The 25336-nt window shown below is 36.2% G+C and overlaps 1 protein-coding gene across 2 annotated transcripts in view; it reads left to right on the top strand.

Annotated features, from left to right (window-relative positions):
- The window catches only part of PI15 (peptidase inhibitor 15), a 36720-nt gene extending 11735 nt beyond the window's left edge, over positions 1–24985 (top strand). For both annotated transcript variants that reach the window (XM_027561219.1, XM_027561218.1), the window contains exons 3-6: positions 14400–14518; positions 15696–15828; positions 15949–16064; positions 18862–24985. In XM_027561219.1, the coding sequence (XP_027417020.1) occupies positions 14400–14518; positions 15696–15828; positions 15949–16064; positions 18862–18997 (504 nt within the window). In that variant the 3' untranslated portion in view covers positions 18998–24985. The remainder of the gene's footprint in view (positions 1–14399; positions 14519–15695; positions 15829–15948; positions 16065–18861) is intronic.
- Positions 24986–25336: the final 351 nt, after the last annotated feature.

The following is a 25336-nucleotide window of genomic DNA, read 5'->3' on the forward strand; positions in this document are numbered from 1 at the left end:
AGATATTTGCCTTTTGAAAATCCTGGAAAAGGTAAGAAGTTGTGCCATTAAGGAAATGGAAAATCAAGTCTCCCCCGCTCCCCTCCACCCTTTATGTTACACATACACACAGGAATGCTGCCAGTTAGATCATCTTGGGGTCTGCGAGCAGCTTGGCTCTGAGCAAGGAATGCCTTTTACTAGGCTGTTGTCCTTGGTTGGGTTCCAACATGTGTGTTCTCTATTTTTTCTGTAAGGGATGTATCTATTTGCATAATAAACATGTCTGAATAAATAGTTGGCCTTTTTCATGACGGGTGACTTTCTTTTTGTTTACTTCTTTTTAAATTAGTTTTTATTGGAGTATAGTTGCTTTACAATGTTCTGTGCTTTTCTGGCAATGAGGTGCATAGAAGTGACATGACCCGACCTGCACAGAGTAGCGATGACAAGTTAGTCTTCATTCATTCTACTTCTGTGGCTGCATCCTTTCACATTAGGCTGGCAGATGAGGTAGAACATGCTCCTGCTGAGTCATCTCATATCCTCATGAACCAAACTGCTTATAGATCAAATGTGTATTTTAAATACAGAGTCAACATTATAATCATGGAAAAGGATCGCCTTACCTTTAAAATTTTTTATCTGTTCTTTCTCTAAGATTTCGGGTTCTCAGAATGTTACGTGTGTGTCACTTCTGATATATCATTTAGTAAAGGCATTTAGAGTTCCCTCTGATTTCCGAATAAGCCGCATGAGCCTCATCTGTTCTCTCTGTTCATATCCGTGTCACCACAGACTATGTTCCCTCCTCCTGGAACTGTCATGCTCAGAATGAATGATGTTGTCTTATTTGCATAGCAGCAAACAGGATGATTTCATTACCTCTCTCATTCGTAATTCTGTCTTTCACGAAGGTACAGAGCAAACTGCCTCACAGAGCTTAGCAGTCAGTATCAGTGACAACCAGTCATTTTCCTGATGAAAGGCTATGTTTATTTTTTATCAACTCTTGGATCAATAATGTACAAGAGCTGAGAGGAAGGAGGGCTTCCCTCATAGCTCAGTTGGTAAAGAATCCACCTGCAGTGTGAGAGACCCCAGTTTGATTCCTGGATGAGGAAGATCTGCTGGAGAAGGGATAGGCTACTCACTCCAGTATTCTTGAGCTTCCCTTGTGGCTCAGTTGGTAAAGAGTCCACCTGCAATGCAGAAGACCTGGGTTCGATCCCTGGGTTGGGAAGATCCCCTGGAGAAGGGAAAGGCTATCCACTCTAGTATTCTGGCCTGGAGAATTCCATGGACTGTATAGTCCATGGGGTTGCAAAGAGAGGAAGGACACTGTTCTAAGTCCTTTTAAGTGAAAACTAACTTCTAGAAATGCCCCCCTTTCCCCAAACCTCTTCTGTGGTGTGTGTATGGGGGTGCAGGAGCAGGGTGTGGTGAGTAGGAGTGAGATAGAAGAGGGGAGGCCCAAAGTCCTCTGCAATCAGAATGGCACTTCACTGAATAAGCTTTAAACTATCATTTCTAACCAGAAGAACACAGAACAACTTTGTAAGCACACATTCAAAGTCTCCAACTTGAAATGTTGATTCACTGGGTCCAGGATTGGGCTGGGGATCTGCTTTCTCAAAAAGTTTCCATTGGAGGCCCTGGAGTGATTTCCCAGGTGAGAGAAAATATCTGAGATTATGATTTAGGACATAAAACTGAGCTGAGAAAAATATTTTGTGGCTCAAATATCCATTTATTTATCAAGAGACTATATACTAGAAGAATAAGAAAGAATTATTCCAGTGATAATTTCTATATTATCACAAAATTTCACTTGAATACTCACTCAGCACTCATTTTCATAAGACATCCTGTGGTCATTGTGGGTGAGCTACAGATGTCTGCAGTGTGGAATGACACTTATTTGGGAATATACATGATTGACTAAGGATGCTTCTAAAGAAGCAGACTTTTAAGTAGCACGTTTTTTGGAAGTGGCTTTATAACATACATTGCATATAGATAATGGGTAATGTATTATATTACATACTAATTAATTTATATAATGTACTGTAATTTATGATTTTTCACTTATTTGTTTGGCAGGGCTTCCCAGGTGGCTTAGTGGTAAAGAATCTGTCTGCCAATGCAGGAGACGCAGGAGATGTAGATTCAATCTCTGGGTCGGGAAGATCCCCTGGAATAGGAAATGGCAACCCACTCTAGTATTCTTGCCTAGAGAATTCCACGGACAGAGGAGCCTGGCAGGCTATAGTCCATGGGGTTGCAAAGAGTTGGACACAACTTAGAAACTAAACAAGTAATTCTTTAACTTGCCTATCTCTTCCCTAAACTATAAGGCAGAGTCCATATCAGTCTTGCTGACTGTTCAATTCACATTACCCGGTGCATCCCAATATATACTCAATTACTAGCTGCCTAGATCAATGAATTTTGGCTCAGACGGTACAGTGTCTGCCTGCAGTGTGGGAGATCTGGTTTTATTCCCTGGGTTGGGAAGATTCCCTGGAAAAGGAAATGGCAACCCACTCCAGTATTCTTGCCTGGGAAATCCCATGGACAGAGGAGCCTGGTGGGCTACAGTCCATGAAGTTGCAAAGAGTTGGACATGACTGAGCAACTAATACTATTGGTTGATCTGGAAATTTGCATTTCTTACATTTTCCACTGTTGATTAAAACACAGCATCCCCATCTGGGAAGTTTGGTATAAGGAGGTTTGGGGCCAAGGTATCTCCAAGGTCATTGTTTCTTGCCACCATTCATGTGTACTAAGATCACTTATCTACAGAAGTGTGTTGGTGACAATGATAATTCCCATTGGAGTTCACAAACTACAGGCCCATCAACCATTCCAATTAGTAGTCATGTTTAACTTGCTCTGCAAGTGTTGAACTGTAGAGAATTTTACATTTTAAAAAGCTATTTGGGAACAAGAATCCACCTGCAATGTGGGAGGCCTGGGTTTAATCCCTGGGTTGGAAAGGTCTCCTGGAGGAGGACATGGCAACCCACTCCATTATTCTTGCCTGGAAAATCCCCACGGACAGAGGAGCCTGTCGGGCAACAGTCCATGGGATCCCAGAGTTGAACACAACTTAGTGACTAAGCGCAGCACAGAGGTGGGTACATTTCACATACACATCAGGATTTCTACATTATCCTGGAAAGTTGCAACATTTACAGCCATTATTCCCTCCCTCTACGTGTCAGCATTCAGTTAAAAAGAATAGCATGTTTGGGTATAGGAAAATTCACTCATTTCCAAGTGTCTCTGTCTTTCAAATAATTGTCCAGACATCAAGCAACAGTTGTACTTTTTCATCTTATACCCAATATTTCTTTACTCATTTTCATTACTGGAACAACCCTGAAACCAATCATTGAGGTTGATTACATTTAAACAGCACTTTGGCATTTTCAAAGCACTTGACTGAAGTATAGATTGAGCCATGCATAAATTAAAGCACTGAAAAATTCTTTCCTTTATTTCCTAATCACCAATCCTGTTTAAGTAGTCTTACCTCAAATTCTGAATGTTTTTATTTTATCCATGCCTTCATTAATTTATATATTAAGGCTTTATGTGTATGAAACATTCTCTGAGCTAGGAGTCTTTTTCAATAATTCAGATAACAAAATGGTGGTGACTTCACTCAAGGTGGTGCCAATAATGGTGATAATCAGTGGGTATAATCTGGATAGACAGGATCTTGATGGTAAGATCAACAAGATTTGCTGACAGAGCATATAAAGATTATTAAGCAAACAAAGAGTAAAGACAGCTATGGATTTTTTGGCCTGAGCAACTATAACAGCAGTTGGTAAACTTTTTCTGTAAAGGACTGGAAGATAAATATGTTTAACTTTGTAGGCCTTGTGGTCTATGCTGCCACTATAACACAGAAACAGCATAGATAATATATAAGCACGCAGTGGTTCAGATTTGGTGACCCCTGAACTGGAAGAAATAGGGTTACACCATTCACTGATGGGAGGAAGACTGCCTGTGTTGTTTAGGGAGTAGAGAGTAGGGATAGGATTGAGAATATTGGAACTCAATTTTGGACTTGTTAAGTAAAGATTTAAAGTGGGTAGATTAGCTTGGAATTCAGTGGAGAAGGATAAAGATATAATTTGGAATAATACCACTAGCTTATAAACAGTATTTCAATGCATGAGACTGGATGTGATTAGCTAAGCAGTGAGTGTAGATGAAACAGGGAAGAGAGGTGGAGAGAGACAGAGACAGAGAGCGAGACAGAGAGGGACATGGCTTGAGCCCTGGGAATCCTTCAGCATGTAGAGGTTAGGGAGATGAGGAAGAAGCAGCAAAGATATGGAGACACAGCAGTCAGAGAAAAACAAGGCAAGTGTGGGGTCATGAAACCAAGGAATGGATGTGAGTCCAGAAGGAGCAGGTGGTTAGATACTCTAAAAGCTGCTGGTTAACCAAATAAGATGGTGACTGGGGAATGACCATTGATGATATCGATGAGATCAGTTTGAGTAGAGTGGACACAGAGGGAAACCTGCCTGCGGATGTGGGCTTGAGTGTGGAAGAGCAAAAATCGAGAATTCTCTGTTAAGACAACACTCAAGAAATTTCATTGTAAGAGGAATAAGAGGAATGATACATTGGAATATGAAGATGGAGAGGGGTCAAGAAAAGGCCTTTTTTGTTAGTTTTTAAGAAATTTATGCTGCTGCCAATGATTGCCTCAGAGTTCTTCTAAAAAAGTATACTTTTACATCATCTCTTTATAGAAATTTACCTTCCCAACCTATGTGAAAGGGAGCACTCATCTTACCTGAGGAAAGTCCTTGTTATCCTTGTTTAAACACTTAAAAAACACTCAGGACCCCACTTTGATATTTTATGTTATAATGCCATCCCATATCTGTATTCATTTTTGAGGCTTGAGGGAATTTTTTTTAAATCAAGTTCCTTTAACTACTTCTCTTTTAAAGTTCAATCAGTTTAATAGCATTTAATTAATCTAACTAGTGCCAAAAATTCCCCATGTGAAAGCCTTTTCTCTTCCTCTGCCCACTCCACCCCCTCCAGGTTAACCAAGGCTCATTCTTAACACTGGGTCTCAGTTTCCTTCATTGGCCACCTCACAAGCATTTCCACCTAAGGGGAATAAACCCATCAATTCAAAACAGAACCACAACCATGCCCATGAAGTGTTTTTTAAAAGCTTTTGGCTGCCCTCAGGGGAAATAATTTTTTCATCACTTAATATCTTTTCAATGGCTCTTCCTCACTTCTGTAAGTCATCTCTCCTTTCCCAATCTAACCCAGGAAAAGAACAAAGAACCCCAGTTGAATATTTTTAAACACCAAAAGCTTGTCTATCTAAACTGCCTTTATGTTTTATCTAAATATATGAGAAATGACTGCTTAAAAGTCCAAGAAAACAAGTATCTGTAGGACATGCCATACTGTTTCCAGTGTTGCTATCATAGTATCCTTGACAATAACTGATTTAGAAATATGTCTTCAAAAATTCAGTGTGGTATTTTTATTTTTAGTATTTTATGTCTTTGAAGATGGTTGCCATGTGCAGAGTAGATTTTTTAAGAGGTCATTTTCAAATTTAATATTTATGGTTTTCTACTTTAGCCTCACTTATACATATTTTTGTTCTATGCATAAATCTAGCAAGTTTTGGCAACCACACTTGTTTAATGTTTGTTACTATTTACAAATCTAATTAATTTAAATTTTAAGTTACATTTATAGATTTAACATATTTGACCTTTAGTATTTCACTTGGTTTATTGAAAATCATTTCCATATATTTAAAAGTCTTAAGAGGCTAAGACATTCAGTGACTTTTAAGTTCTAAATTTTGCAATACTGTTTAAAAATTATATCAAGATAGTCTTACAATTTTTAACTTAAAACCACAAATATAAATAATTATTCATGAATGCATTTTATATTGCAATTACAAGGCTAACTAGTTGCTTTAACAACCTGTTGCCACATTCTTTTAACCACTATAAATAATATCAAATATGTATAGATTCCTTACCCAGAAATAGTTATTCTTTTTAGCAACTTATATTTAACTCTTTCAAATGCTTCTACATTTAATTCTTATGCTTGGAATTAAAATATGTTACCCACTTGAAAAAAAAAAACAAACCAGTATGCCATCTCTAACAATGCTGGGTATACATTCTGAAGTAATTTTTAGGGTTGTCTTTCAGTTGGTCTACATTTCTTATTGTACAGCAATAATGACTGGGGTTTAAGGAGGGAGCTTTGGATGTCCTGGTGGCCACTGTGTCATGAGTACCAAAACTTAAGGAAATGGCTTATAAAATGACCCCATCTTTGGGCTGGATCATATCATTCTCTAATTCTTCTATTTATGAAAGTTAGTGTGTCATGTTGAGACACTCTTTGACTCAATTTTTTATTTCTTTGACCCAAGCTCTGAAGACCCCCGGACTGATAAGGATCTGCATTCTTTTCCTGTCTCTCCTATCTCTTGGAGCCACACTCTTCTAGCAATTAAATAACATCAATTTGAATTCTGGATGTCTCTCATGGCTTAATCAGACTATGTGGTTTCCACAGACAAGGTGCTAAATTTATTTATAAGCACAGTAGCTTATGGTAAACATTTTAGTTCAAAGCTATATCAATCAATTTACAAGCTGACCAACTAAATAGTTTGTAACACAAAGAATGGAAGAAAGCCATGCAGGGCAGTAGTGCCCGTATATACAGGCTTGTGCATGCTCTGACACCGTTTCAAACCATCTTTACTTTGTGAATTATTTAATCATAATATCTAACTTCTACTAGCTCCTGTAAATATTTTTGTGTCTCCATGCATAATTTTCTTAATTTTTGCCTCATTTTTAGAAGGCAAGATAAGAGTTTAAGTGTTGGCAACTCAGTTATCTATGACATTATTTTATCCATGTAGAGGAACAAAGGGCTCCCCTTGTGGCACAGATGTTAAAGAAAATGTCTGCAATGTGGGAGACCCAAGTTTAATCCCTGGGTCAGGAAGATCCTCCGGAGGAGGGGCATGGCAACCCACTTCAGTATCCTTGCCTGGAGAATTCCATGGACAGAGGAGCCTGGTGTCTACAGTCCATGGGTCACAAAGAGTCAATGCCAAGAGACTGACACATTCACTTTCAGAGGGACAAGACCTAGAAATACAGAATTTGAGGCTGGCTCCATAAAAGCTAAATAAATATCAGGTGTTTAGTTTAACACCTGATAATCACATGTTGCATATTTGCTAGTTATTTCATAGAATGTTAAAAAAGTGCACATTTGTGGCCTTTTTTCTTTTGCAAATTTATAGGGTATGATACTAAAACTATTTCAAATAAATATCACAGATGCTTAATGAAATTCAGCAGATTGATTACCCATTTAGCATCCAGAAATGTACATATTACTCAAATGCTTAGGTGATTATAACTTCATTCCTGAAACTTGTAAGTTGTTAGAATTCTTTCACGTGATTAAACTGACAACATTAATCACAGTTTAGAGCCTCTGGATAGGAAAGAGGCTATCTTGATTTGCTGTTTTCAAAACTCAAAGACCTCTCATCATATTAATAAATTTAAGTGACAATGTAGATTGAAGGGATACATTGCTTACCCATATTCTCCTGGGAGTTGTAACCAATGGACAAAGAGACAGCAAAATACAGTAGATAAATAGTTCCTAAGTTGAAGACCTGGATCTTCATTTCTCTACAGGATGAATGTGAGAAGTGGGCATCTCTGCAGTGGGCCTCAGAAAGATGATTGATCTCCCATGGGAAGGCAAAGTGACCCCATTTTCTGTGTGGGACCTGGCCAGTCTGCCAGGCTCTCCAGCATCTTCCTTTAGGGGCAGACAGAAATCCCTCCCATCAGTTCCCTAAAAGCAAACATGAAAAAACATGGTTATCCCTCTTCCCTCACAACTATCATCTCAAAAATTTAAATTATGATATCTGTACATAGAAACATATAAAAATGTGGGCATCAGTAATGCCAAATACATGATCTTCCTATTAGAATCCTTTATAATAATTTTAAAGTGGTGGTCATGTAAGATATTTTTGAGGCATGAACTCTTTGGTTTATCTCTTTGATATACACAATACATTTTAAGTATGTGAAGTAAGCACATAGAATTATTATATGCTAAATTAAATTTGTTCACTACCTTAAATATTTTAAATTATTTTGTGAAGAATCTAGCTTTATTCTTCAATAAAAGGCTAGTGTGCAAAAGGCTAGAACTGAACAATTCATAAGCCAATATAATAGATCTTCTTGGTCCTGATGCCAGGGCTACTCAGGTATATTAAATCGTAAGATGCTGAAGAGGAAAGAGACTGTAGAGATGGCTTCATCTACTCTCCTTATTTATAGATGAGTTAACTGGGAGACAGTTATATGTCTATAACTGGGAGACAGAATAACTGATATGTCCTCAGTTGCAGATGGTCTTAACAGTAGACTTAGAATGCAGAATATTTTCTTTTTCAGTATTATTTGTTCTATGCAGTCCTGATATTTTAGACAAGACTATAAGAAAGGGACTTCCCTGGCAGTCCAGTGGTTAAGACTTCACCTTCCACACTATAGGGGGGCATGGGTTCAATCTCTCTCAGGGAGTTAAGCTTCCACATGACTCAAGGCCAGAAAAATCCCAACATAAAACAGAAGCAATATTACAACAAATTCAATAAAGACTACAAAAAAATTGTCCACATGAAAAAAAAAATCTTTAAAAAGAAAGACTGTAAGAAAGGTTATTTCTCAAATGACTGTATAAAAACACAGAAAAATTGTGTTTTTGGCAGTTATTATTCTGAGTGCACTATACTGCAATGTGTAAACAATACTTAGATGTGTTTTTTTCCCCCAGAGTCATTATAATTAGTTCATGGGACATAATTTGTTGATGCTATTCCATTTAAAATTCATTTGTGAGGTAAATATGCTATTTTGCATTTTGATGAACTGTAATCCACATTTTATAAATTCATATTTCATTAAAAATATCAGAAGAATAAATACTCAAATCCTTTATTAGAGAAACAAAATACTTTTAAAAGTTAATTTCAGTCCTAGAATACGATGATTTTCAATGTAAATTTATTTTATATTATTGATATTTTGTGGAGATTTTTGCAGATAAAACAAAGAAATTTGAAGTAATAATTTATCAGTTCAGTTCAGTTCACTTCAGTTGCTCAGTCATGTCCAACTCTTTGTGACCCCATGAACTGCAGCATACCAGGCTTCCCTGTCCATCACCAACTCCTGGAGCCTGCTCAAACTCATGTCCATTGTGTCGGTGATGCCATCCAACTATCTCATCCTCTGTCGTCCCCTTCTCCTGCCTTCAATCTTTTCCAGCATCAAGGTCCTTATAATAATTTACAGAGCTAAATAACAATGAAAAACATAATACAAAATATTTTTCGTAATTGTAAAAGAATGTTATATCAAAGAAAAACAAAGTACATTAAGAAACAGACACTAACTTTTTATTAAAATATTATAGAATGAACATGTTCCATTTAATATACCATATTTAACATAGATTGTATGTATGTGTTTAGTCACTAAGTTGTGTCCAATTCTTTTGCAACCTCATGGACTGTAGCCTGTCGGGCTTCTCTGTCCTTAGGATTTCCCAGGCAACAATGTGGGATTGGGTTGACATTTACTTTTCCAGGGGATCTTCCTGACCCAGGGATTGAACCTACATTTCCTGCGTTGGCAGATTCTTTAGCACCAAACCACCTAGGGAGCCCTTAACATTGATTCAGTTCAGTTCAGTCACTCAGTCGTGTCCAGCTCTTTGTGACCCTATGGACTACAGCATGCCAGGGCTCCCTGTTCATCACGAACTCTGGGAGTCTACCCAAACTCATGTCTATTGAGTTGGTGATGCTATCCAACCATCTCATCCTTTGTCGTTCCCTTCTCCTGCCTTCAATCTTTCCTAGCATCAGGGTCTTTTCCAATGAGTCAGTTCTTCACATCAGGTGGCCAAAGTACTGGAATTTCAGCTTCAACATCAGTCCTTCCAATGAACACTCAGGACTGATCTCCTTTAGAATGGACTGGTTGGATCTCCTTGCAGTCCAAGGGACTCTCAAGAGTCTTCTCCAACACCACAGTTCAAAAGCATCAATTCTTCAGTGCTCAGCTTTCTTTATAGTCCAACTCTCACATCCATAAATGACTACTGGAAAAACCATAGCCTTGACTAGACAGACCTTTGTTGGCAAAGTAATCTCTCTGCTTTTTAATATGCTGTCTAGGTTGGACATAACTTTCCTTCCAAAGGGTATGCATCTTTTAATTTCATGGCTGCAGTCACCATCTGCAGTGATTTTGGAGCCCAGACAAATAAAGTCTGACACTGTTTCCACTTTTCCCCCATCTATTTGCCACGAAGTGATGGAACTAGATGCCATGATCTTAGTTTTCTGAATGTTGAGCTTTAAGCCAACTTTTCCACTCTCCTCTTTCACTTTCATCAAGAGGCTCTTTAGTTCTTCTTCACTTTCTGCCATAGGGGTTGTGTCATCTGCATATCTGAGGTTATTGATATTTCTCCTGGCAATCCTGATTCCAGCTTGTGCTTCTTCCAGCCCAGTGTTTCTCCTGATGTACTCTGCATATAAGTTAAATAAGCAGGGTGACAGTATACAGCCTTGATGTACTCTTTTCCCGATTTGCAACCAGTCTGTTGTTCCATGTCCAGTTCTAACTGTTGCTTCCTGACCTGCATACAGATTTCTCAAGAGGCAGGTCAGGTGGTCTGGTATTCCCATCTCTTGAAGAATTTTCCACAGTTTGCTGTGATCTACACAGTCAAAGGCTTTGGCATAGTCAAGAAAGCAGAAAGAGATGTTTTTCTGGAACTCTCTTGCTTTTTCTATGATCCAGCTAATGTTGGCAATTTGATCTCTGGTTTCTCTGCCTTTTTTAAAACTAGCTTGAACATCAGGAAGTTCACGGTTCACGTATTGCTGAAGCCTGGCTTGGAGAATTTTGAACATTACTTTACTAGCATGTGAGATGAGTGTAATTGTGTGGTAGTTTGAGCATTCTTTGGCATTGCCTTTCTTTGGGATTGGAATGAAAACTGACCTTTTCCAGTCCTGTGGCCACTGCTGAGTTTTCCAAATTTGCTGGCGTATTGAGTGCAGCACTTTCACAGCATCATCTTTTAGGATTTGAAATAGCTCAACTGGAATTCCATCACCTCCACTAGCTTTGTTTGTAGTGATGCTTCCTAAGGCCCACTTGACATCACATTCCAGGATATCTGACTCTAGGTGAGTGATCACACCATCATGATTATCTGGGTCGTGAAGATCTTTTTTGTACTTCTTCTGTGTATTCTTGCCACCTCTTCTTAGTATCTTTTGCTTCTGTTAGGTCCATACCATTTCTGTCCTTTATTGAGCCCATCTTTGCATAAAATTTTCCCTTGGTATCTCTAATTTTCTTGAAGAGATCTCTAGTCTTTCCCATTCTATTGTTTTCCTCTATTTCTTTGCACTGATTACTGAGGAAGGCTTTCTTATCTCTCCTTGCTATTTGTTGGAACTCTGCATTCAAACAGGTATATCTTTCCGTTTCTCCTGTGTTTTTTGCTTCTCTTCTTTTCACACCTATTTGTAAGGCCTCCTCAGGCAGCCATTTTGCCTTTTTGCATTTCTTTTTCTTGGGGATGGTCTTGATCACTGCCTCCAGTATAATGTCACGAACCTCTATCCATAGTTCTTCAGGTACTCTGTAACATTGATTACTCATCTATTAAAAGGTTGTTTTTCAGTCACTAAGTCATGTCTGACTCTTTGCCACCCAATGAATAGCAGCACACCAAGATTCCCTGTCCTTCACTATCTCTCAGAGTTTGCTCAATCTCATATCCGTTGAGTCGATGATGCCATCCAATCATGTCATCCTTTGTTGCCCTCTTCTCCTCCTCCCCTCAATCTTTCCCAACATCAGCATCTTTTCAAATGAGTTGGCTCTTCCCATTAGGTAGCCAAAGTATTAAAAGGGTATTATGTGATATCTTGCCATATTTAACTTAATCCTCAAATGGGAAGATTATAGTCTAGATAATTAAAAGAAAGTTGTTTCTGAATGATCTTTCTTTCTACATAGACAGTGGAGATGTGGCCACTGTCACCATAGAATTACTCAAGATCCTTTCTCGATAGTTCTGATTTACGTAACTTTGTGAGTGAATATATTTTAGTATAATTCTAGATAGATTTATGTAACATAACTTCATTTTTCTAATTTAAGACAATTTTTGAACTAACAAATCTTTTTTGAGGGTGGGTGTCATGGTTTCCTAGGATGAAAGTGTCTCTTGAAGGGTTCACCAGTTGTTGTTTTTCCTATTTTATTTCAAAGTCACTAAATTAATTTCCTTTCAGTTAAATACATTGTTATATTAAATACATCTATGTTTCCAGTTCATGACAATTCTAATATTATTATTAATATAAAATATTCAAATGACACAACATATCAAATTATATCATATTATACTTAGATGTAGTTTGACCTTTAAAAATTGGCATAAATGCAAATCCAAACTACAATGAGACATCATCTCATACCTGTTAGGATGGCTATTGTCAAAGACTCAAGACATAAAAAATGTTGGAGCGGATATGGAGAAAGGGAGTCTCGTACACTGTAGATGGAAATGGAAATTGGTGCCAACACTGTGGAAAACAGTATAGAATGTCTCCCCCAAAATAAAAATAGAACTACTATCAGATCAGATCAGATCAGTCGCTCAGTCATGTCTGACTCTTTGTGACCCCATGAATTGCAGCATGCCAGGCTTCCCTGTCCATCACCAACTCCCGGAGTTCACTCAGACTCACGTCCATCGAGTCAGTGATGCCATCCAGCCATCTCATCCTCTGTTGTCCCTTTCTCCTCCTGCCCCCAATCCCTCCCAGCATCAGGGTCTTTTCCAATGAGTCAACACTTCGCATGAGGTGGCCAAAGTACTGGAGTTTCAGCTTTAGCATCATTCCTTCCAAAGAAATCCCAGGGCTGATCTCCTTCAGAATGGACTGGTTGGATCTCCTTGCAGTCCAAGAGACTCTCAAGAGTCTTCTCCAACACCACAGTTCAAAAGCATCAATTCTTCGGCGCTCAGCCTTCTTCACAGTCCAACTCTCACATCCATACATGACCACAGGAAAAACCATAGCCCTGACTAGACAGACCTTTGTTGGCAAAGTAATCTCTCTGCTTTTTAATATGCTGTCTAGGTTGGACATAAGATATAGCAATTCTACTTCTAGGTATTCATCTGAAGGAAACTAAAATACTAACTCAAAAGGATACATTCACCCCCATGTTCATAGTGGCACTGTTTACAATAGCCAATACATAGAAGCAGCTTAAATTATCATCAACAGATAAGTGGATAAGTGGAATATTATTCAGCTATAAGAAACAAGGAAATCTTGCCATTGTGATAGCATCGATGGAACTTAAAGGCATTATGCTAAGTGAAATAAATCAGAAAAAGACAACATATGATGTCACATAAATGTGAAATCTAAAAACAACAACAACAAAAACAACACTGAATTCATAGATCTAGAGAACAGATAGGTGGTTGTCGGAGATGAGGTTGGGGGTGGCTGAAAGGTACAAACTTGCAGTTATAAAATAATTCCTGGGGATGTAATATACAGCATGGTGACTATATGTATAGTACTGTATTATATATTTGAATGTTGCTAAAAAATAGAATTTAAAAGTTCTCTTCACAAGAAAAAAAATTTGAACTGTGTGTGGTGATGAATGTTAATTAGACTTCTTGTGATGATAATTTCACAATATATACATATATAAAAATCATTAAGTTGTACATTTGAAGCATATATTGTTACATATCAATTATATCTCAATAAAAGTTATAATATTTTACATTGTCAGTTTTGGTTCATTATTTGAATAAATTTGATCATATTAATTTTTGAGATATATTAATAGCTCTGAATAAACTCCAGGGAAATCATTTGATGCTGGTAGATTCAAACTTTAGTGGTCAGTAGGAGTTGTCTCCAAGTTACATCTAGACACGATATTTTACTTAACCTATCCTTTACTAAAATTGATGTCTGGACTTCGGGTCTAGATGACAGTGTTAAAACAATAAAGATTTTTGAGGAATAACCATACTGTATTGTAGAACTTTAAATAACAATGGTCTAATCTTGCTTTCTTTTAGTCAGGAAGTAGAAGAGGAAGAACTTTAGGAAATGGTAGATTCTTTCTTGCCTCTTTTTGTTTGTTACTAGCAAACTCAGTAAGCTGAAGGTTTTTTTTTTTTTTTTTTCCCTTACACAGGTTTGGGATGAAAATCTTGCAAAGTCTGCAGAGGCTTGGGCAGCTACCTGCATTTGGGACCATGGACCTTCTTACCTATTGAGATTTTTGGGTCAAAATCTATCTGTACGAACTGGAAGGTAAGAAATAGTTTCACTGATACTGTTTATCCAGATAACTTTATTGATAACTTTATTGCCTATGGACTCCAAGTGTTAGTAGCGTCAATTTCAAGTAACGTCTACAGGTATTTATTGAGAACTCACTATATGCCAGTCACTGATGCTTGGCCTATGACTGTTTTAGATGTCTTAAAAAATTATTTAAATTTTTAAAAAAGCCTAAAAAAACCCCCAGTTTTCTCTTTCACCCTTGGAACACCATCCCTTAATCTATTCTACACTGCTGCTGCTGCTGCTAAGTCACTTCAGTCGTGTCCGACTCTGTGCGACCCATAGACCGCAGCCCACCAGGCTCCCACGTCCCAGGGATTCTCCAGGCAAGAACACTGGAGTGGGTTGCCATTTCCTTCTCCAATGCATGAAAGTGAAAAGTGAATTCTACACTAATCTCACAGAATCTTTGAAAGAATCAGGTTGTATCCTTATCCTATCGCTTCTAGTTCAGAAAAATCCCTTGATAGTGGCAGAAGCCATTATTATGTATGCAGCTTTCCCATGTTTGCATATTCCTATATATGTGTTATACAAATTCAATGTATTTACATGCATATGTACATATACATATGCACATATATGTATATGCAAGTATATGCAACTGTGAATGAAGCTGCTTCCGGTAACAGGATAATTTTTCTGCACTGTGAGAGGTCATCATCCAACATTCAAAGACTCATTCCCTTCCATAGAGGGGAGAAAAATCGGGTGAATTCTCACTAAATTAAAATGATACAACTTTAAGGGGGGAAATCACTCTGAGTCTAGTATCACAGTTTTTTTTTAATATCTAATTTTTAATTATGTATAAGATTCCAATGGAAGACATTTCTGACATTGGTAAATATAAGGTAAAGATGATAATTCCCGAAAGATTTGCATTTCTCTTTTTGAAACAACCAGACTCATACTTAAACAAATATAGGATCACTTGCTCCAGGCCTGAACATTTTCATGCTTGGCTCTACTGGGAGGAACAGAGGATTCTGCTGGGTGGTGATGGTTATTGTGAGGGGGTGGATATGCTCTTGATTTGCCATTAATAGCCTGCAAAAGAACAATTAACTTGTAATTTAGTGTGAGTCCACTACACATTGCCACTGCTGAACTGTGAGTTCTCATTGTGTTTCTTGATATTTAGATACCGCTCTATTCTCCAGTTGGTCAAGCCATGGTATGATGAAGTGAAAGACTACGCCTTTCCATATCCCCAGGATTGCAATCCCCGATGTCCTATGAGATGTTTCGGCCCCATGTGCACACATTATACACAGGTTATTTTGTCTTGTTCAGTTCTGATTCATTCTTTTTTAAAAAACGCTCTTTCCATTTTGGTGAACCTGCGTTTTCTTAACTCCTGATCCTAATAATGGTATATGGGTTTACTTTCTCAGATGGTTTGGGCCACCTCCAATCGAATAGGATGTGCAATTCATACTTGTCAGAACATGAATGTGTGGGGAGCTGTATGGCGCCGTGCAGTTTATTTGGTATGCAACTATGCCCCAAAGTAAGTATCTGGTTGGCTTCTACTTCCTGAAATCCTTAATGATGTTAAATATCTTCAGTCTGATAGATATTTTTAACAGGTAAATAATATGAGTAAGACTTAACTAACAAGCTCAGATCCTCAAATCTTCCATCTTCTCATATATCAAAAAAGTTAAAAGCTGAAAGATTTCTTTTCACAAGGATTCTAGATTAACATTTTGGACAAGACAATTTGTGATTTGGAGATTCACTAAATTCTCCTCCTCATCTTTCTTTAGACCTGGTAATTATAAAATAAACATGTGATTCCAGGCTTTTGATAGCTTATATAAAAGTCTCAGGCAAAGATCTTCTAGGGAATTTATCAACACCACAGTATTCTCATCAATCATTCCTAGAATGTTGGCTTAACTTTTTCACTAGGAAAAGAAAACAAGCACTTCTTCTTTCTTTTAAGGGTAGAATTAAAATCACAGTTTATTTTTTCCATAGGTGGTTAAGGAGGCATTCAGAATCAGAAGGGAAAATTTAAATGCTATGACATCTTTTTAATGAAAGCTGTGCCATGATTTAAACTATATAAAATAAAAAATTCAGTAATTTCATCCTGTGGCACACATTAAAATTGTATATTTCATATTGTGAAAATTGATCAAATATTGTAAAATATAGTTGTATTTTATATTTATGAGCATTCTTTTGTATTATGAAGATAAACAAGCATTTGTTGACATTTGATAAAATGCCTTTTTGATAACAATGACTCTTTGGATAAAGTGTTCCAGTATTTATACATGAGTCTTTTCCCTTTTGGAGTAAATACTAAAATGTGCAAAGGATTTATGACACGCCTGGTGTCTTCCAAAGTAAGTCCCAAACAAAGATTTTTCTCCAGCTTTGCCAGTATGGGGAGGGAATGAGAAAACGTTTCACAAATAACTGCATTACTCATTTACATGGTTGTATGCCAGGGGCAGTGTTTTTGCAAAGTTAGAAAAATAGCGATTTTCCCAATGGTCTCCTCTCCACAGTTATTAGAATAGTAAGATTTGGAAAGTAAAATGTGACTGCATCATGAAAAGCTTTAAAACTGTGCATTTGTTTGATATTTTCAGTTATGCACCTTATATTTTCCTATTAAGACTCTAACTCTTCTTTCTGACATAAATAGGCCAGGCAGTTCTCTAGTGAAAGAGGCTTTTATTACATTCATTTGGCTATTCTGTTTTTGGCCAATGATGGGATTTTTGCAATATTATTGATGAGATGTCTGATTGTTTTATGTCTAAGAGATTAAGATATTGTGTTAGTATGGTGTATTTGCTGTAACAGAGAACCATTTTTTGAAACAGGCAGTGAAGAAAGTTTAAAAATTCCGACTGATAGTTGAATAGCAGCATAAAGTTATCTCAAGCCAACTGTTTATCAGGGAAAAAAGAAATACAGGGTTGGGTGGTGGTTGGGGGTCGGGTGGTTGGAGAGAAAGAGAGAGAAATGAGAGAATGAAAATGAATTAGCCTGAAAGGATAAAAATTAAAATATGTTTATCCACTGACTGATTTACTATTGAATATGGGGCTTCCCCGATGGCTCAATATTTTAGCTTTTCCACTGTTGTTTTATCTTCAACCCACCACACACCACATTTTCTCCTGACCATTCGGTTTCCTTCACACTTCTGGCTCTGTGGTTATCTGTTAGTACTGTAGTTACTAATCACCATGCTACTGTAAATAAATCCATTGCTTCCTCCATCATAGCTAAAAGAGCTTAGTAACAGTAAGACGTTGTGACTGTTTTTATCCTAAATGCTGAATTTGGTGTATCATTATGGCCATCAAGATGAAGGAAAATATTGACAACATTCAGTTAAATGTGTTCAGCATTATTTTAAAAAATTAACAGTATTGCTAAAAATTATAACCGTGAGTTTACATATGGGAAAATGTTTTGGAATCATCTTTAATGGCTGGTTCTGTAAGCCACTATTCTCTGAGTTTTCCATGTCTCATTTTATGAATACTGAGAATCTAAACTATTCAACTTTAGAAAGAAATCCTTTGAACTCTTAAAACCTATTTTTTATGCTTATGACAACTTCTTGCTCATGTCACCATTTCTAAGCCTCCCCGAATTGTATATATACTGTATATGGGCTTCCCAGGCGGCACTAGTGGTAAAGAACCCACCTGCCAATGCAAGAGACGTAAGAGAGGAAGCTTTGATCCCTGGATCGGGAAGATCCCCTGGAGAAGGAAATGACAACCTGTTCCAGTTTTCTTGCCTGGAAAATCTCATGTACTGGGCTACAGTCCATGGGGTCCTAAAGAACTGAACACAACAGTGACTGAGCATGTACACACTTATATATATAGTACACACTTATATATATATATATATATATGTATTTGTATATATTTTACTATCTTTATAATAGCATTAGCATGACTTTTTAAAAAGTACATTTAAGAGGACACAGCGTATGTGTTCTGGAAGGCTGCAGTAGGAAAGAGGCAGCTGTGGTGATGGATAGAGCATCAAGTCAGATGTGGGTTGACTAATAATGTCACCATGCATTGTAAATTATTGTAAATTAACATGATATTAACTTACTCAGAAAGAAAGTATTTTTAAAGTAAGATATATAGAATAAATTGCTGCAGAAATAAGAAATGGATGTAACTTTCAGTGCATTTCTAAAAATGACACACTTCTGAAAATTTCATCACATGTCAATGTGTGATCATGTGCTTAAGGGCAATCAGATTTTAAAAAATGAGCAAGTAACACTCATGCTCTCTTCTTTTTTTTCCTAGGGGCAACTGGATCGGAGAAGCACCATATAAAGTAGGGGTACCATGTTCAGCTTGCCCTCCAAGTTATGGAGGGTCTTGTACTGACAATCTCTGCTTTCCAGGTGTAACGTCAAACTACCTGTATTGGTTTAAATAAGCTTATCTTTTCCTCCAGGAAATATAGTGGTTTCTGGGAATCATAGGCATATATATATATTGAGTTTTGCACATACTATACATATTTTATCATAATCTTGTTTTCCTTTTATTATTCATTGTAAAGATTAGTGTTTATCTTGTATGTTTGTTTAATCCTTTGAGGTAATCAAACATCCATTTCTATTTTCTGACCTCTAAGTCTAAATTAAAATACTCTGTATGTAGTATTGACATAGTTGATGCATCCAATTCCAAAGCTTGTTTTCCAAAGAAATTATGTTACATTCCTAACAAATAGAACATATATTTGGCCTATAAATACACATACATATATAATTTGATTTTGTAGTTAGCTTGGAGGAATTTTTTAAAAATCCTATTGTAAACAATATGTTAGGTGGTAGGACATCTCCTGCACCCATTTCTTTAATATCCCCAAACTGATCATTAGCAAACTACTAATAAAACTCCATGATATCTAGATATAATAATTTAATTAAGAACCACAGATTTCATTATGGAAATATTTTGTTTTATTTGGGTCCACCAAAAGATATTCTCAATTTATGTAAGGTTGAACACATTTATTTTGCTTAACCTCTTTTATTGAACCAGTAATCATGTGTGGAGTGGTTATGATGGGCAAAGCACTCTGCTATAGTTATGTTCTGATCATGCAAGGATAACAAGACATAATTCCTGTCTTCAAGAAGCTCACAAAAATATTCAGGAAATAATGCAGCCTAATTATTGGGTTGCCCAAAAAGTTTGTTCGGGTTTTTCTGTGATGTTATGGGGAAACAAATGAACTTTTTGGCCAACTCAATATCTTGCTGTAAAAATGTTATTTTGTTAACAAATTGATTTTTCATGTAAATTTGAGGAAGTGAACCCAACGATGTCCACATGTAGGTGGAATAGATGATAGGCCACGCCGTGTAATGAAAATGTAGCTATAGTACTTGGAACTAAATGAGGCAGGGAAGAACGAACAACCGTGAGTGTAAATAGTTGTTTTGGAAGGTGGAAAACAAGACCTAAGTGAACTGACGAGGTCCAAGAGAAGTAAGATTCAGGAGACAGGCATGCAAACCCACGGAAATAGGGTTACCACACACGCGCGCGCGCGCACACACACACACACACACACACACACACGGAGAGCCTCAGAAAGGCATATCCTGAAGGTTTAGTATACCTTGAAGCCTGTGAGCAGGAGGTGAGGGATACCAGAAAGAAACATGCAGGTGCCAAGGATATTTCCTGCTCTTCATTGTTCTGCTTGTCCTTATTTGATGAGAATCATTCAGCATGAGGGTCCTTGAGTATCATGTGGAAAATCTCATGTACACACCACAGACAGCTATGATTTTGTGAAAGGGGCCTCTTCAGATGATTTTCTAAGCACTAAGTACCAAATTTTATTACCATATCTAAGGAGAATATTTTTCAGTTCTGCATTAAGTTTGCGTGTGTGCATGCTCAGTTGCTTCAGTGGTGTCTGACTCTTTGCAATCCTGTGGCCTGTAGCCCACCAGCCTCCTTTATCCATAGGATTCTCCAGGCAAGAATACTGGAGTGGGTTGCCATTTCCTTCTCCAGGGGATCTTTCTGAATTAGAGATTGAACTTGCATCTCCTGTGTCTCCTGCATTGGCAGGTGGATTCTTTACCACTGAACAAACTGGGAAGCCCCAAAAGTGAAGCATGGTGGAAAGCAAATCACTGTGAAAGTTTCACTCATGTGATTTTGGAAATGTTTATTTCCAAATCACTTTCAGAGAGGAGAAAGTCAACACATGGATCAAGACACTTAACACATTACATTTTACATGTGCATGCGTGTGTGTGTGTGTGTGTGTGTGTGTGTGTGTGTGTGGTTCAAGTTATATAATGCTGCAGTAGAATTACAGAATCAGTAAACACAATTAGTTCCAGAGTACAAATAACAGAAAGAAGCTACTTGTTTAAAATTCTCTACACATTTACAGTTTCTTAGTTTAGATTCATTGAAAGATGACAGATAGTTAATTAAATCCAATGGGGGATTATCCAGCATCTGGAGTTCAGGTTTTCATGATGACAAATAATTGGCCAGATTTCTTTCACACATTGAATCTGACCAAATGTTTTCCTATCAAATGACTTTGCTTTTGTGGGAACATATATAGACTTTATTAAAAATAAGTATTTTTGGAGACTAATATGAAGAACAGAAATAACAGTAAAAGTCAGGTCTCAAATCAACTTTTAGCTAATATATACAGGCAATTGGAGAGAAAACTCATTAGTGGAATGTTTGTTTCCTTTATCTAGATAGTCTTTCTTGAGTTTCCTAAACTAGTTCTACAGAAGTAGTAAAATAACTATTAAACCAAAAAAATGGTTTTAATCAGTTCCATCCTATTGCTGGTTTACTTGTGTGGCTTGATTTCTCAGGTCTCAAAAAGAATAATGCTATTTGCCACATGATTCACAGAAGTTCATTTGAAGGTAAAATTACCATATTAATAGAAAATCATGAATATTAAAATGATCATTAATGTTGTGAAGCTTTTATTTGAGATAAAATTAAGTCTTTCATGAGCTCCTCTTTGGCAGAAATTCTGTCTTATCTTTGTGTATTTATACCAGCTTCTTATATAATGGCTATAGTGTAATAAGTTTTTATATGAATGGTTTTTAGAATTAACTCAACAGTCTAGTATTGCAAGAATTAGAGGAACCTCACCTTTCCATATTTCATTAAGACAAAAATGTCTTAAATACAAAGCTTTGAGTGCATCAACAATCCAGATAAAGCACCAAATATATCAGATTAAGACTAGGAACCACATACTCATAAACTTGTACACAACAGTCCTTTCCAAATATAAGTTTATTTATAACTTAACAACTGAGCTGAAAATGTAACGGGTATATTTGTTATTCTATCTGTGCTTCTTAAAGTTAGTAATATAAAGTGGCCATGTGAAATGTTTTATTTTCTAGGCTAAACCAAATGAACGTTTGCTTGAATCAACCCAGAGGGTCATACTTTTCACAGCATGCAACAGTGGTGCTAGGGTAGCTGTTTCTCACTGTAACTCCCAAAGGGAAAAAGGGTCTGGGCATAAGCTATTTCATAAAAGCAGCTTTAAATAGTATTGAGGTTTTCATTTCAATAGGTTTCATTCGACATGGTGATTGGCATACATATTCTACAGCGTTGAATTTTATCTTTGGTATGGATTTTTCATTACATCCTTTATTCAGTAGAAAAATTTAAAAAATTCTGTCATAACATCAATTTTTTTGGCTTCCATGTCATCAAAAGACTGGAAAAATTACAAGTTGATCTGTTAAACTGATGGATTCCTTTACAGAATTGTATTTGAGTTGTGTAGGCATACTCATAATGTTCCTGGTTATGGTAGGTAAGTTTGCTTTTAAAATGTGGCCGAAACGATTTTCATCGTTATCATGTTTTGTTGGTTTTTTTTCCTGTCCTGTAGTCTAAGCAGCATCACTTCCGTGGTCCGTTAGGACTTCCCTACCAAGTTCACTTGGCAGTTCATTCGAAACTTTTGTGGAAATACTCATTTGAAAGTTCCATGAAGTTTTAGCACAGAACTGACCAAACAGTAGGGAAAATTCAATCAGTATAATTTACTCAGAATATTTGAATTGAAACAATATATATTTTTCTCATTAGTATATGCTTGTGTTAGATCAACTTACAACATCTACATAAGCAATCAAAAACATATTTAGGCCAGTTCAAGTGTTCTGTGTTCATATCCTGCCTATTAAGTGAATACATAAGTTAAACAGATCATTTGAATGCGTTCAGGAAGGAAAAGTCATGCTTAAACTGGGGTCTGTTTTCTCCCCCTTGTATAACAACATTCCCAATGTTCTGCAGTAGCATAGGACACCAATCTTGGATTCCTATTCCATAGGAAGCCGTTTCCTATGGAAGTGTTTAGGAAGAGTAAAATTAGATTTCTATCAATGTCTAAAATTATCTTTGTTTTATATTTGCATTTTTTTGTATTGTTATATGTGTGAGGAAAGACATTTAAACACATGCAAAATGATTTTTTAAAATTCTTTCATCTTCTAACTTTGACTTATGAGAGGTCAGTCAACAACTTAGAAAGTTACACAGTTCACTGGTTAATGGTGCTGAAAATTCATTACAACCACCATATACTTGCTTTAATTTTGAAGTTTCTTTGCAATTAATGTTTTTAATAAGTGTGAACTATCAGTATCTATTCTGGTGCTATATATGTGGTGCTAAATGAATTGTTAGTGTTAGTAGGTTAAGAAGTCTCTTTTTATTCATAGTTACAAATGATGTCCTTTCAATTTCTGATTTAGAAATCTTAATAACGTCCTGTTAAATGAATCTTAACCAAAATAAGCCAGTGTGCTCTATTTTTATATAATAATCCAACATTATTTGGGTGTTACAAAATGTAAATATATTTCTTAGAAGTTATTCATCTTTTTAAATAGCATTTTTAAACTTGGAATGTAAAATTCAAGTTATCAACTAAAGGTTAGATTACACCTACACCAACCGTGCTTCAGGCACTGGCGCCCTCTGGTGGTTGTAAGAACAAATTCTTGATGGCAACTTGGCCTGCCAATAAAACCATTTCTTCAGTTCAATGAAAATTTAAGTTGCATAATACTAAATTCTTGGATACTCAGTAACTCTGATGACATTAAAGATGCTTGATTCTATTTAAATAATTTTCTATGAGGGTAATACATATATCTTGACATCCATTTTCCTAAATAATAATTTTTTATGGCATTCTAGTCCTGAGGTGCTTATTAACAGTGTTCTTTTTTTGAACTAGGTATTAATAAAATATATTTTTAATTTTGTTTACATCATAAATACGATAAGAGGTAAAAGTAATGAAGAGAACTTTTTCACTTTAAGTGATCATTTATTTTTATATATTAAAACAATTTTCATATACCAAAAGATTCTCCATTTTTACTTGTTGATCTATAATTTGATAATGCTCTTTGGTCATACTTTTGAGCTAATTATGACATTTTATTGTTCTATTCAAATTCCTTCTGGACTTAAAAATATACATAAAAATTTAGGATTATATCCTCTGTAACTAATGAAAGCAACATTTTTAGATAACCTTTCACTTGAGTTGTGCAGTTCACTAAGTGTGATAATCTGTTTCAACAAAGATATTTCTTAAACTGTGTTAGCATAACCAAATGAAATATACTTTAAAGCAGTTTCCCATGTTAGTATTTTCAAATGTATTTTAAAGCAATAAACCCTTTGTATGATCTCATCTTATACAAAGCTCCAATATATAATATGCATAACATGGACTAAACCTTCTCCAGTGCCTTGGAAGTTTCTTCTAAGAGCCCTAGGATTCCATAAAACCACTAGGAAAACATTGATCAAAGTCATCCAGTTCTCCCCATTTTCTCAAAAGAAATCAACTAATTAAAGACCAAAAAAAAAAAAAAATGGAGACCCTAAAAGTTTTGCAATGGTTATCTTAAATTCTTAAGTACCCACTTCACTTTGCATGTGTTAGAAGTCAAACTAATTGATGGAGCATTTAACACTGATTTTAACTGGTGCTTGGTTATAGATTACAGCATCTTGTGCTTTGTTATTTGACAAACAGAATTTTGGTATCATAATATTTTGAGAATTAGAGATAATTGTAATGCACATAGAACATGTTTAAAAATATCTGAATGCTTCAAATATGTACATAATCCTAAAATAGATTGTATCATTTTAGATTTTTTAAAAGATTAATTTGATATTTTTTATTCGTTACCTAATACTGTGGCAGTAAAAGGTGCCTTTGATGTTGTGATATAATGTCATGAATGTGTACATACATAAAACCTGTGTAAACCTCTGACTTTATAAAGCATAGTAAGTGTAGCTTTTTGAGCCCCACTATATTATTTTTCCTTCAATAAAATATTATAATTAATTGTTTTGTGTTTAAGATTTTAATTCATAATTGATGAATTTAATTGTTTCCTGATTTTCAATAGTTTTACAATAGTAAAACTTTCTTGCCTTCCCTGCCTCCTTCCTTCCTTCTTCCATTCTTTTTTTATTTAATTCCACAAAATATTTTGAGACCCCAATGCAAAAGACATTTCCATGGAGAAAGAGGAGAAGAACATTATGTTAAGAAGTTCTGAAAAAAAAAAAAAAAAAAAGAAGTTCTGGCTGAGAAAAACTGCAGTAGTTGAACATAAATATTTCCATGTTTCATACTGAGGGCAAGAAGAGAAACCATAGGCATTCCTATGGGGGGATGCACCATGTCTGGTCA

The sequence above is a fragment of the Bos indicus x Bos taurus genome, chromosome 14 (assembly GCF_003369695.1).
Source record: "Bos indicus x Bos taurus breed Angus x Brahman F1 hybrid chromosome 14, Bos_hybrid_MaternalHap_v2.0, whole genome shotgun sequence".
NCBI classification, from domain to species: domain Eukaryota; kingdom Metazoa; phylum Chordata; class Mammalia; order Artiodactyla; family Bovidae; genus Bos; species Bos indicus x Bos taurus.